The sequence below is a fragment of the Phycodurus eques genome, chromosome 16, assembly GCF_024500275.1.
Source record: "Phycodurus eques isolate BA_2022a chromosome 16, UOR_Pequ_1.1, whole genome shotgun sequence".
Taxonomy (NCBI): Eukaryota; Metazoa; Chordata; class Actinopteri; order Syngnathiformes; family Syngnathidae; genus Phycodurus; species Phycodurus eques.
The window spans coordinates 124251-139761 of record NC_084540.1 but is presented as its reverse complement, the minus strand read 5'-3'; the positions used below and the strand labels follow the sequence as shown (position 1 = coordinate 139761).

At 41.8% G+C, this 15511-nt stretch overlaps 1 protein-coding gene across 3 annotated transcripts in view; it reads left to right on the top strand.

The window, feature by feature from the left end:
- The window catches only part of dus1l (dihydrouridine synthase 1-like (S. cerevisiae)), a 42971-nt gene that overhangs the window by 12769 nt on the left and 14691 nt on the right, over nt 1-15511 (top strand). For all 3 annotated transcript variants that reach the window (XR_009770048.1, XM_061700069.1, XM_061700070.1), the window contains exons 6-12: nt 95-177; nt 4059-4162; nt 4225-4372; nt 11440-11536; nt 11618-11703; nt 12023-12192; nt 14177-14214. Coding sequence is in view for 2 of the 3 variants with exons in the window: in XM_061700069.1 (XP_061556053.1) it covers nt 95-177; nt 4059-4162; nt 4225-4372; nt 11440-11536; nt 11618-11703; nt 12023-12192; nt 14177-14214 (726 nt within the window). In the remaining variant the exon portion in view is untranslated. The remainder of the gene's footprint in view (nt 1-94; nt 178-4058; nt 4163-4224; nt 4373-11439; nt 11537-11617; nt 11704-12022; nt 12193-14176; nt 14215-15511) is intronic.

Below are 15511 nucleotides of genomic sequence, written 5' to 3'. Positions count from 1 at the left end.
ACTTCGAGCCCTGAATTATGTTTAGAGGAGGAAATATTGTGTTTTAAAAACATAATGTATTTTTTGCTTTGTTTTTTCCCCCATTTATCTTCAGCTACTCACAGTGCATGGCAGAACCAAAGACCAGAAAGGAGCAATGACTGGAATTGCTAGCTGGGAGCATGTCAGAGCAGTCCGGTGAGCTGCAATAATCTTATTTAAATCTTTGATCATGTACTATATTAAAAATAGACATATTTCTTCCCTTCTAAAGCAAAAATTGTAATTTCTTATTATTTTGCGGGATAATACATTATAAAGAATGCTACCTTGAAGTAGAGACCCCAATCCATTTTGTGACACGGTTGAATTCATTTTTTTAATTTTTAATCTAAAAAATTAATTCCAGAGTCCAAACGTTTTCTGTCATAAATCCATTGAGTTAAGGAAAATAATTGATTAGTCAACATTCAGAAGTACGAGCAGAAGTTAACCCAATATCAGTTTCGTAAATGCACCTGAAAAATAAAATTTTTGTACAGAGCAGGCATCTTATTTGATCTGCGTCCCGCGTCTGAGACAAAAATGACCAGCAATGCATAAAGCTTGGTGAATCTGTGTCCGACGCACAACATTGCTTTCCTCCGTACAGTATCTGTGTGTTGCTGAAGTGCTTCAGCGACACACTACTAAATATACGAGTCCTGTCTTGGTGCTAGCCAATCAGAGGCAGAGGTGGGCGAGTTAGCGTTCCGTAAATACAATGGGCACAAGACATTTTTTCGGACTCGATAAATTTTCATTGTGGGGGTAACACCCAGAGCTGCGCTCACGACACAATGAGCCGCTGGCGGAACGACGTTGGCTCCCTAGTGGCACACAACTGGGACACTTCGGGGAAAGTTACCTATTAATAATATTCGCTAGCTCGTGAGCTAACTAGCTAGCGAACTGAAGAGGTAAGCAGCTTGCGCTGGCTCGCTAGATCGTGGCTTCATTGTTTAAACCAGAGTTCACTAACTGACGGACAGTGGTCCCAGAAGCAGTCCCATACGGACCCATACCAAAGCCGAAAAAGAGAGGTTATGATTCAAGACCTTATTTTTACTTCTATTGGCTTTACGACAGTGATGAACCGTACTGACCAATCACATGCGAGTTCAGCCCTTCAACCAATCGAATCTGCATCTCAAGCCCTAATCAATGACTGCGACAGAGACGAGGAGAAACGTAGCAGGGGCGAGAGAAAAAGACTCGGCGTGGAGGTTGAGTTAAAGACGGAGAAAGATTAGAAAATGACCGATGAAGGAGAGAACACTTAGAACAAACAGCGCTTGGAAAAATGGAACGGCCAGAGTCATTTTTGTTTCTACTTCCCTGTGGGAAGTTCCTACTAAGAGCTCTTATTAAAATTGCATACAGTATACTGTAAGTGAAACGCCATTATGAAACAAAATGGTTTTGAACACACACAACCTCTAAAACGGTTCACTTGTTAAGATTTGTCAAATTTAAAAAAAATTAACATTGTTTGAGACTTCACTGTCATGTCAAGATGCCAAACAGAAAAGGGGAAATTCAAACTTTTATTTTTCTGAAGTTAAGCACTTTATTTGAACACGTATAACTTTTTTATTGACTTGCTCTTACTGTGAAATGCAGCCGTACTTTTATTTAGTAAATAAGAGCAAGGTACACAGTTGTGCTCATATGTTTGATTAACAGGGCAGAATTAGTAAATGTGTATAATTCTTTATTATGGTCTAATATCATTATTTCAGTGGCATAAAAAAAAAATCAATGATTAGTACTGTTTATCATGAAAGTTTTTGGGAAAATATATCGTTCTAAAAAATTTGCTTTCGTGGCAGGCCTAAATACAAACTGTATAATATATTGAGAGAGAGAGAGCAATGGACAACACAAAAATATTGCACAAACAGTATAAAATATAGAGTAACAACTATAATAAATATCTGCAATATATTGGGACTGCGAAGCAAGAACCGTGCTATAGTGAAGGATTACTATGCGTTTTCCAATGATGATAGGGACTCATTGTTCCAGGGCTGGGGCTCATTGTTTCCATAACATGTGCATCCCGGGATTCACAGTCTCAAAGTTCCTTTTCAGCATCACTTCTCATCAGTGTCATGTGCTTGCATTTTGGAAAAAAGTATCCCAAAAAGTAGGGGGGGGGGGGGAAGCTAATTAAGTTAAAATTTTATTATTTCCCAGCTTGGTGAGCCCAAGTCACAAGAGATAGCCTGAAGTCTTCTGCCGTTTGCGGATATGTTGAATCATTTCGTGGAAGTCGGATAAGATTTGAGGAATGAAATTTGAGCATACAGTGCCGTGAAAAAGTATTGGCTCCCTTCTCAAATTCTTATATATTTTGCATTTTCCCCACTTTAATGATGAAGATAATCAAACGAATGTAAATATCAGACAAATATAAACCAAGCGAACTTAAAATGCTGTTTTTAGATGATTTCATTGATTAATGAAAAAAAAACTATTCAAAGTTACCTGGCCCTGTGTGAAAAAGTAATGGCCCCCTAAACCTAATAACTGGTTGGCCATCCTCAGCAGCAACAACTGAAATCAAGCGTTTTCTTTAACTGGCAATGAGTTTTTCACATCTCTGTTGAGATATTTTGGCCCATTCGTCCTTGCAGAATTGTTTGAAGTCTGCAAAAATGGAGGGTTTTCGAGCATTAAATATTTTTTTTAAAGGTCATGCCACTATATTTCAATCGGATTCAAGACTGGACTTTGACTTGTCCACTCCAAAACCTAAATTTTGTTTTTTAAGCCATTCAGAAGTTGACTTGCTGGTGTGTTTTGGATTGTTATCCTGCTGCAGAACTCAAGTGCGCTTCAGCTTGAGGTCACAAATTTATGACTGAACATTCTCCTGAAGGATTTTCTGTGAGCATAGAGCATAATTCATGGTTCCATCAATCACTGCAAGATGTCCAGGTCCTGAAGGAGAAAAGCAGCCCATGACCATCACACTACCACCACTGTGTTTGACTGTTGGTATGATGATGTTTTTTCTGAAATGCTGTGCTGCATTTATCCAGATGTAATGAGACACACACCTTCCAAAAAGAACTTTCATCTCATCAGCCTACATAATATTCTCGCAAAAGTCTTGAGAATCGTACAGCTGGTTTTTGTTGTTGTTTTTTTTTTTTTTTTTTGTGCAAAAATTAAGACGAGCCTTTGTTCTTTTTGGTCAGCAGTGGTTTTCACCTTGGAACGGTGCCATTTTTGCCCCTTATTGTTGTGTCATGTGCACTGACCGAAACTGAGGTAAGGGAGACCTGCAGTTCTTTAGAAGTTGTCCTGAGTTCCTATGTGGCCTGCTGGATGATTCATTGCTGTTCTCTTGGGGTAATCTTTGAAGGCTTGCCACTCCTGGGAAGGTTCACCACTGTTCCATGTTTTCTCAATGTGAGCATAATGGCTCTCACTATGGTTCACTGGAATCCTAAAGCTTTAGAAATGGCTTTTTGTAACCCTTTCCAGACTTATCGATGTCAATGTATTTCTCGACTGTTGTGGAATTTCTTTGGATCGTGTCATTTTGTTGCAGCTTTTTCAGATGTTTTGTCCCACTTGATTTTGTCGGGACAGGTTCTGTTGAAGTGTTTTCTTCTTTGAACAGGTCTGGAGGTCATCAGGCTTGGGTGTGATCAGTGAAAATTAACCAAAAATTGTGATTAGACACAATGAATTAATGATTTAGCAAAGGTGCTAATTACTTTTTCTCACAGGGTCAGGTAACTAGTTTTTTTTCCCCCTTGAAATCACCATTTAAAAATAGCATTTTTAAGTTCACTTAGGTTATATTTGTCAGCGATTTGAATGTGTTTGCTTATCTTCAACAAAGTGGGGAAACTGCAAAAATATAAGAATTTGAGAAAGGGGCCAATACTTTTTCATGGCACTATATTTTTCACAAGAACTTTCACAAAAACTCGCTAAATGTATGACATTTTGAACATTCCAACTTCAAGGTACCAATATCAATCAAATGAAAAATTTCAACTGAAAAATATGACGTCTTACAGGAAGGCTGTAAATATTCCTGTATTTGCTAACGGGAACATTCAGCATCTGAGTGATGTGGAGCGCTGCATTAAGGAGACAGGAGTGCAAGGGGTGATGAGTGCAGGTGTGTAACAAATGTACTTTAAAAGCATGAATTGTTTTTATTGACATATCTTTCCTATTTAGAGGGTAACCTCCATAACCCAGCACTGTTTGAAGGACGTAGCCCCCCAGTTTGGGAGATGGCTGAAGAGTACTTTGAAGTGGTGAGGCAGCATCCCCCATGCAACCTGTCCTATGTACGAGCCCATCTCTTCAAGCTGTGGCACCATACGTATGTGGTTTTTATTTTATTTACTCTTACTGTGTGGCAACCACATCACAAAATACAAGATTTATGGTGCAGGCACGGTTGAGTTTGTTTGCTAATCTGCTGGATTCCTCATTTTTGTTTTCATGTTTTTCCTCATCTGCTTGTTTTGTACGTCTTATATTTTAACATCTTTACAACAGTTATACAGAGGAAGAATTATTTGGGAGGCAAGTCTAGTATTGTGTTTTTCTTTACTGAGAGATTGTTGGTTCCTCTCTGTTAATGAAAGAAAGTGGTCAAAGAAGTAACTTGAATTTGACAAAAATCATAATAAATAGAAATTGACTGAAAATTAACCGATGAAAATAAGATATTGCTTTTGAATTGTCTTTTCCTTTCAGCTTGTCCTGTTAGGGGTCGCCACAGCGTGTCATCCTTTTCCATGTAAGCCTATCTCCTGCATCCTCCTCTCTAACACCAACTGCCCTCATGTCTTCCCTCATGACATCCATCAACCTTCTCTTTGGGCTTCCTCTATCTCTCTTGCCAGGCAGCTCCATCCTCATCATCCTTCTACCAATATACTCACTATTTCTCCTCTGGACGTGTCCAAACCATCGAAGTCTGCTCTCTCTAACTTTGTCTCCAAAACATCTAACCTTGGCTGTCCCTCTGATGAGCTCATTTCTAATTTTATCCAACCTGGTCACTCCAAGAGCGGACCTCAACATCTTCATTTCTCCCACCTCCAGCTCTGCCTCCTGTCGTCTCTTCAGTGCCACTGTCTCTAATCCGTACATCATGGCTGGCCTCACCCCTGTTTTATAAACTTTGCCCTTCATCCTAGCAGAGACTCTTCTGTCACATAACACACCTGACACCTTCCTCCACCCTTTCCAACCTGCTTTGACCCCTTTCTTCACTTCCTTACCACACTCACCATTGCTCTAGACTGTTGACCTCAAGTATTTTAAGTCCTCCACCCTTGCTATCTTTTATGCCTGTAGCCTCACTCTCCCCTCACCACCCCTCTCATTCATGCAATATGTTTTGTCCTACTTTGGCTAATCTTCATTCCTCTCCTTTCAAGTGGATGCATCCATCTTTCTAACTGTTCCTCCAACTGCTCCCTGCTTCCACTGCAGATCACAATTTAATCTGCAAACCTCATGGTCACGGGGATTCCAGCCTAACCTCATCTGTCAGCCTATTCATCACCACTGCAAACCAGGAAGGGCTCAGGGCCCTGATGCAGTCCCACCTCCACCTTAAGCTCCTCTGTCACACCTGTTCTGCTACCCTCATACATTCCCTGTATTATTCTAACATACTTCTCTGTCACTCCAGACTTCTGCATGCAGTACCACAGTTCCTCTCTGGGTACTCTGTCATACACTTTCTCTAGATCCACAAAGACGCAATGTAGCTCCTTGTGACCTCCTCTGTACCTTTCTATCATCCTCAAGGCAAATAATGCATCTGTGGTACTCTTTCTAGGCATGAAACTGTCTAGGTCTGTTGCTCGCAAATACTCACTTCTGTCCTGAGTCGAGCCTCCACTCCTCTTTCAAATAACTTCGTGTGGCTCATCAACTTTATTCCTCTATAGCTCCCACAGCTCTGCACATCACACTTGTTCTTGAAAATGGGCACCAGCACACTTTTCCTCCATTCCTCAGGCATCTTCTCACCTGTTAGAATTCTGTTGAACAAGCTGGTCAAAAACTCCAGAGCCTCTCCTCTTCCTTCTCTCTCAATTTCCTCATTCATCAACTCCTCAAAGTATTCTTTCCATCTATCCAGCGCACTACTGGCACCAGTCAACACATTTCCTTCTCTATCCTTAATGACACGAACCTGCTGCACATCCTTCCCATCTCTATCCCCTCTGTCTGGCCAAGCTGTATAGATCCTTTTGTCCTTCTTTCGTGTCCAACCTGGCATACATGGCCTCTCCTCGGTCCTCTCAGTGCCCCACTTCTTCTTAGCTAACCTCTTTCCTTGTATGATTTCCTGTAATTTGAGGTTCCACCACCAAGTCTCCTTCTCTCCTTTCCTGCCAGAAGATACACCAAGTACTCTCCTGCCTGTTCGATTACCTTGGCTGTAGTGGTCCAGTCTTCTGGAAGCTCCTCCTGTCCACTGAGCGCCTGTCTCACCTCTTACCGAAAACCCGCACGACACTTCCTTTCTCAGCTTCCACCACATGGTTCTCTGCTCTGCCTTTGTCTTCTTAATCTTCCTCCCCACCACCAGAGTCATCTTACACACCACGATCCTTTGCTCTCTAGCCACACTCTCCCCGACCACAACCTTACAGTCAGTAATGTCCTTCAGATTACATCGTGTGCACAAGATGTAATCCACCCGCCTGCTTGTACCTCCACTCTTGTGGGTTGCTATTGAATTGTGATTCAGCATAATTATTTTTAAAAACAAACTTATGAAACAAGCCTTGGTCAAAATGATGGTACCCTTGATATTTTCACTGCAATCAAACGATTTTTGTTAACTTTCAATGAGACTTACCCACCTTTCAGCAGGTATTTGACCCACGCTTAATGAGCAAACTGCTCCAGTTGGTTAGGTTAAGTGTGCTTTCTCCAGATGGCATTTTTCAGCTCCTTTCATTGATGTTCAATAGGATTTAGATCAGGCCTCATAGTCACTACTCAGAATAGTCCAATGTTTTGCGCTGCGCCGCTGTGTGTTTTGGGTCATTACCCCGTTGAAAGACCCATAACCTGCGACTGAGACCAAGCTTTCCCACATTTTCTCTCATTTTGTCCATGTGTGTGTTTATGTATGAGTGTGTGTGTGTGTGTGTGTGTGTGTGTGTGTGTGTGTGTGAGTGAGTGTGTCATCATCAGTTGTTGAAGGAATTGTTGTTGTTGTTGTCGGATATGACGTGACCGGATGCGACGACACCGGTTGTTGGCAGAAAACAGACCGGAAACCGGAACCCCACCAGAATTCCCAAGGAAGTCATTGACGACCTTAGACTGGTCCCCAACGCCCCCCACTATGGTCCCTCACATCCAGTCACCTGTCCAAACACCTGTTGATAGATTGATAATCCACTTGTCAATAAATTTACGACTTCTGGGAGTGCACAAGTTCCCAAGAGGGCTCCCTCCAGAAATTCCATAGACCCCTACCACCTGCAGGGGGCCTCTTTCCCCCAAAACTGGGGCCCCAAGTAGGCACCCCAAACTTCCAGTCACAGCCTCACACCTCACCCCCACACATTCTCAACCAGGTCCCCAGGGACCCTGTTGCTGTAACACAGATCTCAAGGATTAATTAATGTCAGAAACATTAATTATATTTCCATGTGAAAATGCCTTGTTCCCACAACATCGGAGGCTGGTCTGTTTATGTCACTAAACCAATATGTTCTTATAAACAATCATAAATTGTCATATCAACTCCACTAAAGGCATGTCTACACATGTTCAGTCTTGACCCGTCACAGTGATGTCATCGTCTATCCATATAGCAACATGCAAACAGAGCACACACCTGCACCTCTACAGTTCTTCCATTAGGAGCGTGTTAGTCACATTTCCAATTAGCATCCATAAGATTGTAGGTGGCTTCTTTCCATGCCGTGTTGAGCATGGAAAACTGAGTGTTACAATCCACAGGGGATTCCTCTCCTTATGTTTATGGGAAGTCATCCTTTAGAAACAACAATACTTTCCAACCTTGTACTCTGTGTTCTTATAAAGCATAGCAAATACATATTAAATTTTCTAGAGGGTAGCCCTCAAAATATGTCTGCACATGCTCAGTCTTGACCTAACACAGCGATGTATGTAGGATATTACATTACATTATTTAAACATAACAGATGAATGAAGTGTTAGTTACTTTACTGCTGCAGCATTTAACCTATTAACTTTACTGCAGTAGGATATTACAATATTTAAACATTTCCATGGTCATCAACTAACTAGTGTTGGTGCTTTCATTAGTTTCAACTATTTTCGACACATTTCACTTTATAGGCCAACATTTTCAGTCCAAAACAATAAATGTGTAACATTATACAGTCAGATTCTCTGAATTACTGTTACATAATACATTATATTGAAATAAGAAAATACTGGGAAGACTTTTTAAAGTATTTCTATACTTTGTCTAGTCATAGTTTGACTTTTGTAACATTCGATCATGAGTTTCTTCAGATCAATTACTACATTCTGAAAAAACATTTGCAGCAACGTGATGGTACTCTTCATATAAAGCTGGCTGTGTAGTGTTTAATGAGAGAGGCCTGTAATTTTCATCATGGGTATACCTCACCTATGAGAGACAAAATGAGGGTGAAAAAAAATCCAGAAAATCACATTGTCTGATTTTTTAAAAAAAACAATTTTTTAAATACCGTATTTTCATGACCATAAGACGCACTTAAAAGTCTTAAATGTTCTCCAAAAAGGACAGGGCGCCTTATAATGTGGCGTGCCTTATGTGTGACTTTAATGAGCGCTCCGCTTGACTGACTGGGAGCATTTCCTGCCGACACACTGCTTATATAGAGGAAAGGTGGACGTGACTGAGTGCAGCATGCGGACGTAAAGGGGGAAGGAGGACGCTAAAGGCACGCCCCCCGTAGGTATATAGTGCCGGGATGTGCATTGTGCAAAACAACATCGGTTTGGCTAAGAACCCCCAAAAATGGCACCTTCGAAGAGACACGCTTACGAAGTACAGTTTGAACTGCAAGCTGTCAGTTATGTGGAGGAACATGGGAATCGAGCAGCCGTGAGAGAATTCAAGATCAACGAATTCATAGTTCGCAAGTAGAGGAAGCAGGAAAACGAGCTTCGCCAAATCAAGTAGACGAAGATGAGTTTCCGCGGAAACAAGGCGAGGGAGCCCAAGTTGGAAGACCAACTCGGGCAATGGATTAATGAGCAAAGAACAGCCGGGAGAAGCGTCTCTACAATCACCATTCGACTGAGGGCAATAACGCTTGCAGAAGAAATTAAAATCGCAAATTTTCACGGAAGTCCGTAATCCAGGGGATTACAAGATAAAGAAGGCCATCTTCCCATCTTCCGCTCCTACTGCAATAAAAAGATTACCGACAAACACATCCAGCCCAACCACATCACCAACATGGCCGAGGTGCCGCTCACTTTCGACATCCCGGTGAACCACACTGTAGAGAACAAGGAGACCACCACGGTAGCGATACGCACAACAGGGCACGAGAAGTCTGCTTTTACTGTTGTGCTTGGTTGCCATGGTAATGGACAGAAACTGCCACCTATGGTTTCCAGCCGAAGTCATCGTTAAGGCCAATCAAAAGGGCTGGATGGACGAGGAGAAAATGAGTAAGTGGCTGAGTGAGGTGTACGTAAAGAGACTGGATGTTTTTTTTCCACACGTCATCGTCCCTGTTGATCTGTGACTCCATGCGTGCCCATCTCACAGCCGCTGTGAAAAACCAAGTGCAACTAAGACTGGGAGGCAACGCCAAGCGAGTTATGCCACCATATGTGAATGGATTGTGGATGCTTGGGGTAAGGTATCTGCTTTGAGTGTTGTCCGAGCTTTCGCGAAAGCCGGCATCATTTCTGAGGTGCCCATTTTTAAGAACAAGGGTGATGTGCAGAGCTGTGGGAACTATAGAGGAATAAAGTTGATGAGCCACACAATGAAGTTATGGGAAAGAGTAGTGGAGGCTAGACTCAGGACAGAAGTGAGTATTTGCGAGCAACAGTATGGTTTCATGCCTAGAAAGAGTACCACAGATGCATTATTTGCCTTGAGGATGTTGATGGAAAAGTACAGAGAAGGTCAGAAGGAGCTACATTGTGTCTTTGTAGATCTAGAGAAAGCATATGACAGAGTACCCAGAGAGGAACTGTGGTACTGCATGCGGAAGTCTGGAGTGGCAGAGAAGTATGTTAGAATAATACAGGACATGTACAAGGGCAGCAGAACAGCAGTGAGGTGTGCTGTAGGTGTGACAGACGAATTTAAGGTGGAGGTGGGACTGCATCAGGGATCAGCCCTGAGCCCCTTCCTGAGAGGAATGAAGATTAGCCGAAGTAAGACAGAATATATGTACATGAATGAGAGGGGTGGTGGGGGAAGAGTGAGGCTACAGGCAGAAACGATAGCAAGGGTGGAGGACTTTAAATATTTGGGGTCAAGTCCAGAGCAATGGTGAGTGTGACAAGGAAGTGAAGAAACGGGTCCAAGCAGGTTGGAACGGGTGGAGGAAGGTGTCAGGTGTGTTATGTGACATAAGGGTCTTTGCTAGGATGAAGGGCAAAGTTTATAAGAAAGTAGTGAGGCCAGCCATGATGTACGGAATAGAAACATTGGCACTGAAGAGACAACAGGAAGCAGAGCTGGAGGAAATGAAGATGTTGAGGTTCGCTCTAGGAGTGACCAGGTTGGATAAAATTAGAAATGAGCTCCTCATAGTGACAGCCAAGGTTAGATGTTTTGGAGACAAAGTTAGAGAGAGCAGACTTCGATGGTTTGGACACCTCCAGAGGAGAAATAGTGAGTATATTGGTAGAAGGATGATGAGGATGGAGCTGCCAGGCAAGAGAGCTAGAGGAAGACCAAAGAGAAGGTTGATGGATGTCGTGAGGGAAGACATGAGCGCAGTTGGTGTTAGAGAGAGGAGGATGCAGGAGAGGCTTACATGGAAAAGGATGACTCACTGTGGCGACCCCTAACGGGACAAACCAAAAGGAAAAGAACAGAAACAATGGCGCCCCTTTCACGATGCTTGTGTTTTCAGACTCATAAAATGTTGCTGTTGTAAAAACAAATGTCCCAAACTGTTTTCTCTCCATGTTCAGCTGATAAACCTGTTGTGTAAACAGCCCCTTAGGACACACTCACACTGAGCCTTAAATTACCAGGTTTTAGTTATTGTGGGACTGTGGCAAGAAAATCCACATTTTGAAATATTTACCAGTGTTAACAAATTTACTTTGTGTTTATACAAGTGCACTGGAGGTGAGTGAAAAATGTATTGTGGGCAATTTGATGTATCTTCACGATGTGAACATATTAATCCACATAATTTAAAGCCATACGATGTAATGTGTTAGGCTTCAGATCCACCAGGACCTGAGGGACGACTTGGCTAAGGTGAAAACTCTTGAGGGTTTGGCTAATGTTAGTAACCAGCTGAGGCTGCGATGCCAGGTAACATCAGTTTTAATTTCACCTCGGAAGTCAAATAATCATTCTACCTCCACATTATGAGTTGCTCTATCTGCCATTCAGGAGGAAATTGCCAGAGGAAATGATACGGCTAAGGAGAGCAGCCTGCCCTTCCCTCACTGGATCTGCCAGCCATATGTCAGACCACCGTGAGTGGCTACCTTTTCCTAATAAATGTCTTCCCCTTCAGGCCTCTATGTTAGCTACATATATTTGACTAATCTGCAGGCACGGGTAGTGTAGTGGTAATGCATACAGTTCAGATTAGATTCACACAAAGTGCCCCAATATCCAGCAACGGCCAGTCTGAAGCCAAGATAAAAAATGGGTGTGTTGTGTCAGGAAGGGCATCCAGTATAAAACTTGTGCCAAACAAATCCCATGAAAAATTTGTTGTGGCGACCCCTGTTGGGACAAGTCGAAAGGTGCTAAACTAATCTGGAGCTTCTTTTCATTTGCCTATTACAGGCCAAAAGATCTGTCTGGGAAAGGTAACATCCAGGATTCACAAGTAAAGACGACAGGGCGCCAAAAGAGAGTACTAGAGAATACGACTGTGTCACCTCAAATACTCTCCAAAAATAAACAGAAGAAAAGATCCCGCAATCCCAACAAGAACTTCTGTCCTGATCAGAAACGTAAGTTTATTCTGGGGAGACTCAGACTTTATATTGTGTTATGTGTGTTATGATTTTCTTTGTGAATCGAGTGACGTGTTACCTTCCACCTGGGATATGTTAAACCTTCAGTGCAATGACGACAATCAATGCCGTGATTCTCTGCACATATTTGGAACATGGACACTGTGGTTGTGATATGTATTTAACAATAATAATATTAATAATATCTTAGATTAGACTTTACGCCGATCTGATCGGTGTTATCGGTATCGGCCGATAATTAGCATTTTATGCTGATCGGCTTTCATGTCATAAGTCGCCGATCCGATCAATGACGTCATCGATCGGCACCGCACAAGACATTTAACTCCCCGTCTTCGTCACGTATGAATTCAAAAGCTAGTTTATTTTTAGCCTTGTCACGTCTTGTTGCCCAGTACTGTAACTGTCTGATGCCCAATGAAGTTTTTTCAATCTTGTCAGTGAAAAAACACGTCGTCGGTGTGGGACTATTTTGCGGTGTCTCAGACAAACAACACGTAAATTATTTGCAGTCTGTGCACAACTGAATTACGTCGTGGGGAACGTCATCTAAATGCTTCAACAAAACAAATTTGATCGAGCACCTGAAGAATGTACACGAGGAACATGCCACGTTCAAGCAACGCAGCGTGGGGGGGAACAAATAAAAAGTCAAACGGACTCGAACTCTGGACAACACCCGTCCATATAGCTGGGACAATGAGAAAGTTAGAGTAAGCATGTCATTAACAGTATTTCTTAAAGTAATTTATTTGCAATAAAGTAATTTAATTACAGTACGTAAGCACCCATTATTTCTCTCATGTAATGTTGATTTGACCTAAACTTATGTCAGTGACCAATCCTTGAATGCCCCTAGAGGTCATTGGTGTTTAACTTTTGTCTAAAATGCTTGAGAATAATTTGAGCAAGGACGGGCTCCAGCACGCCCGCAACCCTTGTGAGGATAAGCTGTACAGAAAATGGATACAGTACAGAAGTATATACAATAAATGAACAAGTCATGTACATCGTCACATTGCTCCATCTTATCGGTTTTTTTTTAAACTTGCTGATCGGTGACAAACAAATGTAACATACAGTTAGGACATTTTACTTTGGGTTTCTTAACTTTAATTCAAACTTTGAGTATATTTGGTATCAGCAAATTTTAGACATTCCAGCTTTCTGTGCTTTAGTTAACAATGTAATGAGAGATGCTGAGCTGTTTGATATGTGGCAATATGGCTAGGATGGTACCGTGGTGGTCGTCCAACCCTGATTGGGTTGTGGGTTCAATAGGATTTCCAAAAAATGTCCTTTTGATTTTCCTCCTCATTTATCTAATTTGTCTCATGCGTCACTGCAAGTCAACCTTTAATTTAAGTTAAATTTTAAAAAAATTGTTAAATGTGAAATATTGAAAAAAATTAAATAGAAATAGACATTTGGAATATTACAGTATCATTTTGAATATTACAGTATCACCGCATGTGGCCTGTCCAATCTCGATTAAATGGACCTGATTCATTGAATAAATTATTTGTGGCCCTTTCAATTGTCTGATTAATTTAAGTTTTTTTTCAGCTAATTTAGGACAGTTTTGATGTGCGGAATCCAAATATCACATTGGTTTTGCTTAATCAGGTCAACTTTGTGAACTGTGGCCACATGATTTTGTTTTTACGTGTACGTATTTTCACTTTTTAGGTTCAAATAAGCGGAGGTTCATGCCCTGATTTTTGAACAATTATGACATAACTTTCAATTTACAGAGACTTACTTTTATTCAATGTCTACCTTTAAACCATGTCATTTTCAGATTCAGCAATGCAAAATTGACCTAAGTCAGTTGAAAAAGCATAGACAACAAACAAAAAATTGAAAGCCAGTGTAATCAATGTGAGCTTTAAAAAAAAAAAAATTGATATGAAAAACATTCTTTACAAATGCATAAACTGTAACTGTTTCTTCCCAACAGCCAAGTACATCAAATGTGAACAGTGTGGCAACCCAAAGGTAAGATGTCAGTCAGTCAGCACAATGTATCATAGTTCTCTTGGTTTTAGAACCATAGGCAGTTTTCAAAATGTCACAGAACAACATACATAGCAGATATAGATATAAAATATAAAAGATATATAGATCGATATAGATATCTAGATATAGATATAAAAGCTTTACTGCACTTGTTAAAATGTCAAAGAAGTATGCACATAAATGAATCGAAGCGCACCACAGCCTTGAACATAAATTTTGTTAATACACCTTTTGGCACTCTAAATTGTTAAATTATCAGGAACAACCGTATCAACACAAAAGTACTGGTTTTGCTTCAAATTCTGATTTTGATGACTAAACATTAAACTGACTCTCCAGGCCAGCAGTATGTATAAAAAAAACATTGCAGAGTGTTTTTTAAAATTTTTTTATTTATTGAATTTGTTTATGCCGGAACAGTTTTACTGTGTCACAGTGCAGTTTTTAAACTGCCGCTGTGGTTTCTTAGTATTATAATGGATATTTATTGAGAATCAGAGTCGATCAGTCGAACAGAAGAGAGTTTCTAGAGGGGAGTGAGAAAAGAAGACAAAGCACTAACTGTAAAAAAGATGAGAAAAGTAAATCCTTATATGTCGAGAACAATGACACATTAGATATGAGTTTTGTATGGGGCAGTAGTGCTACACCCTGTGAGGGAAGGATAGGACAGGAGAAGAAGCATGCAGGACGAGGGTTGTGCACCCGGCTGTACAACTGAAGTGTGGTGGGAGTGGGTATGAAAATTATAAACGTCTATAGGATGAGTGTGAGTGAGGGGATACCCAAGCAAGTCGCATATTCATGAGTTATTTGTCGCAATAAGTGAGTGGCGCAACACCCAGCGAAAAAGTCCCAGGGGTGTGTGCCTGCGGACACATGCAAGTGAATTGACACCGTTTCGCATGCACAATGACTGACAGAAGTGTCCTGTCATTGCTGTGCCTGGACTGGGGAGGCTAAGGACCCCACCCAATCATTTGAGAGGCGGGATTGGGCCAAGGAGTCTACCTGAGAGCAGCCCGGCGGATGGGACACGTCCCAAACGAGGGACCCAGGGCGGTCCAGCGGCACCACCAAGGCGCCACCCGGAGGAGGCCACAGGGACCCAATGGCACCCCCGCAGCCAAACCCCCCACCGCCCCACGGGCCCCGCCGCCACCACCCACCTCCACCCCCAGGAGAGTAAGACCCCCAACCCCCAACCTGAAGGGCCCACGATTCAGCCAGTCCCCGCCCAGGCTGAGGGTGGGACGGTGTCCCTTGTTTGTTGGAA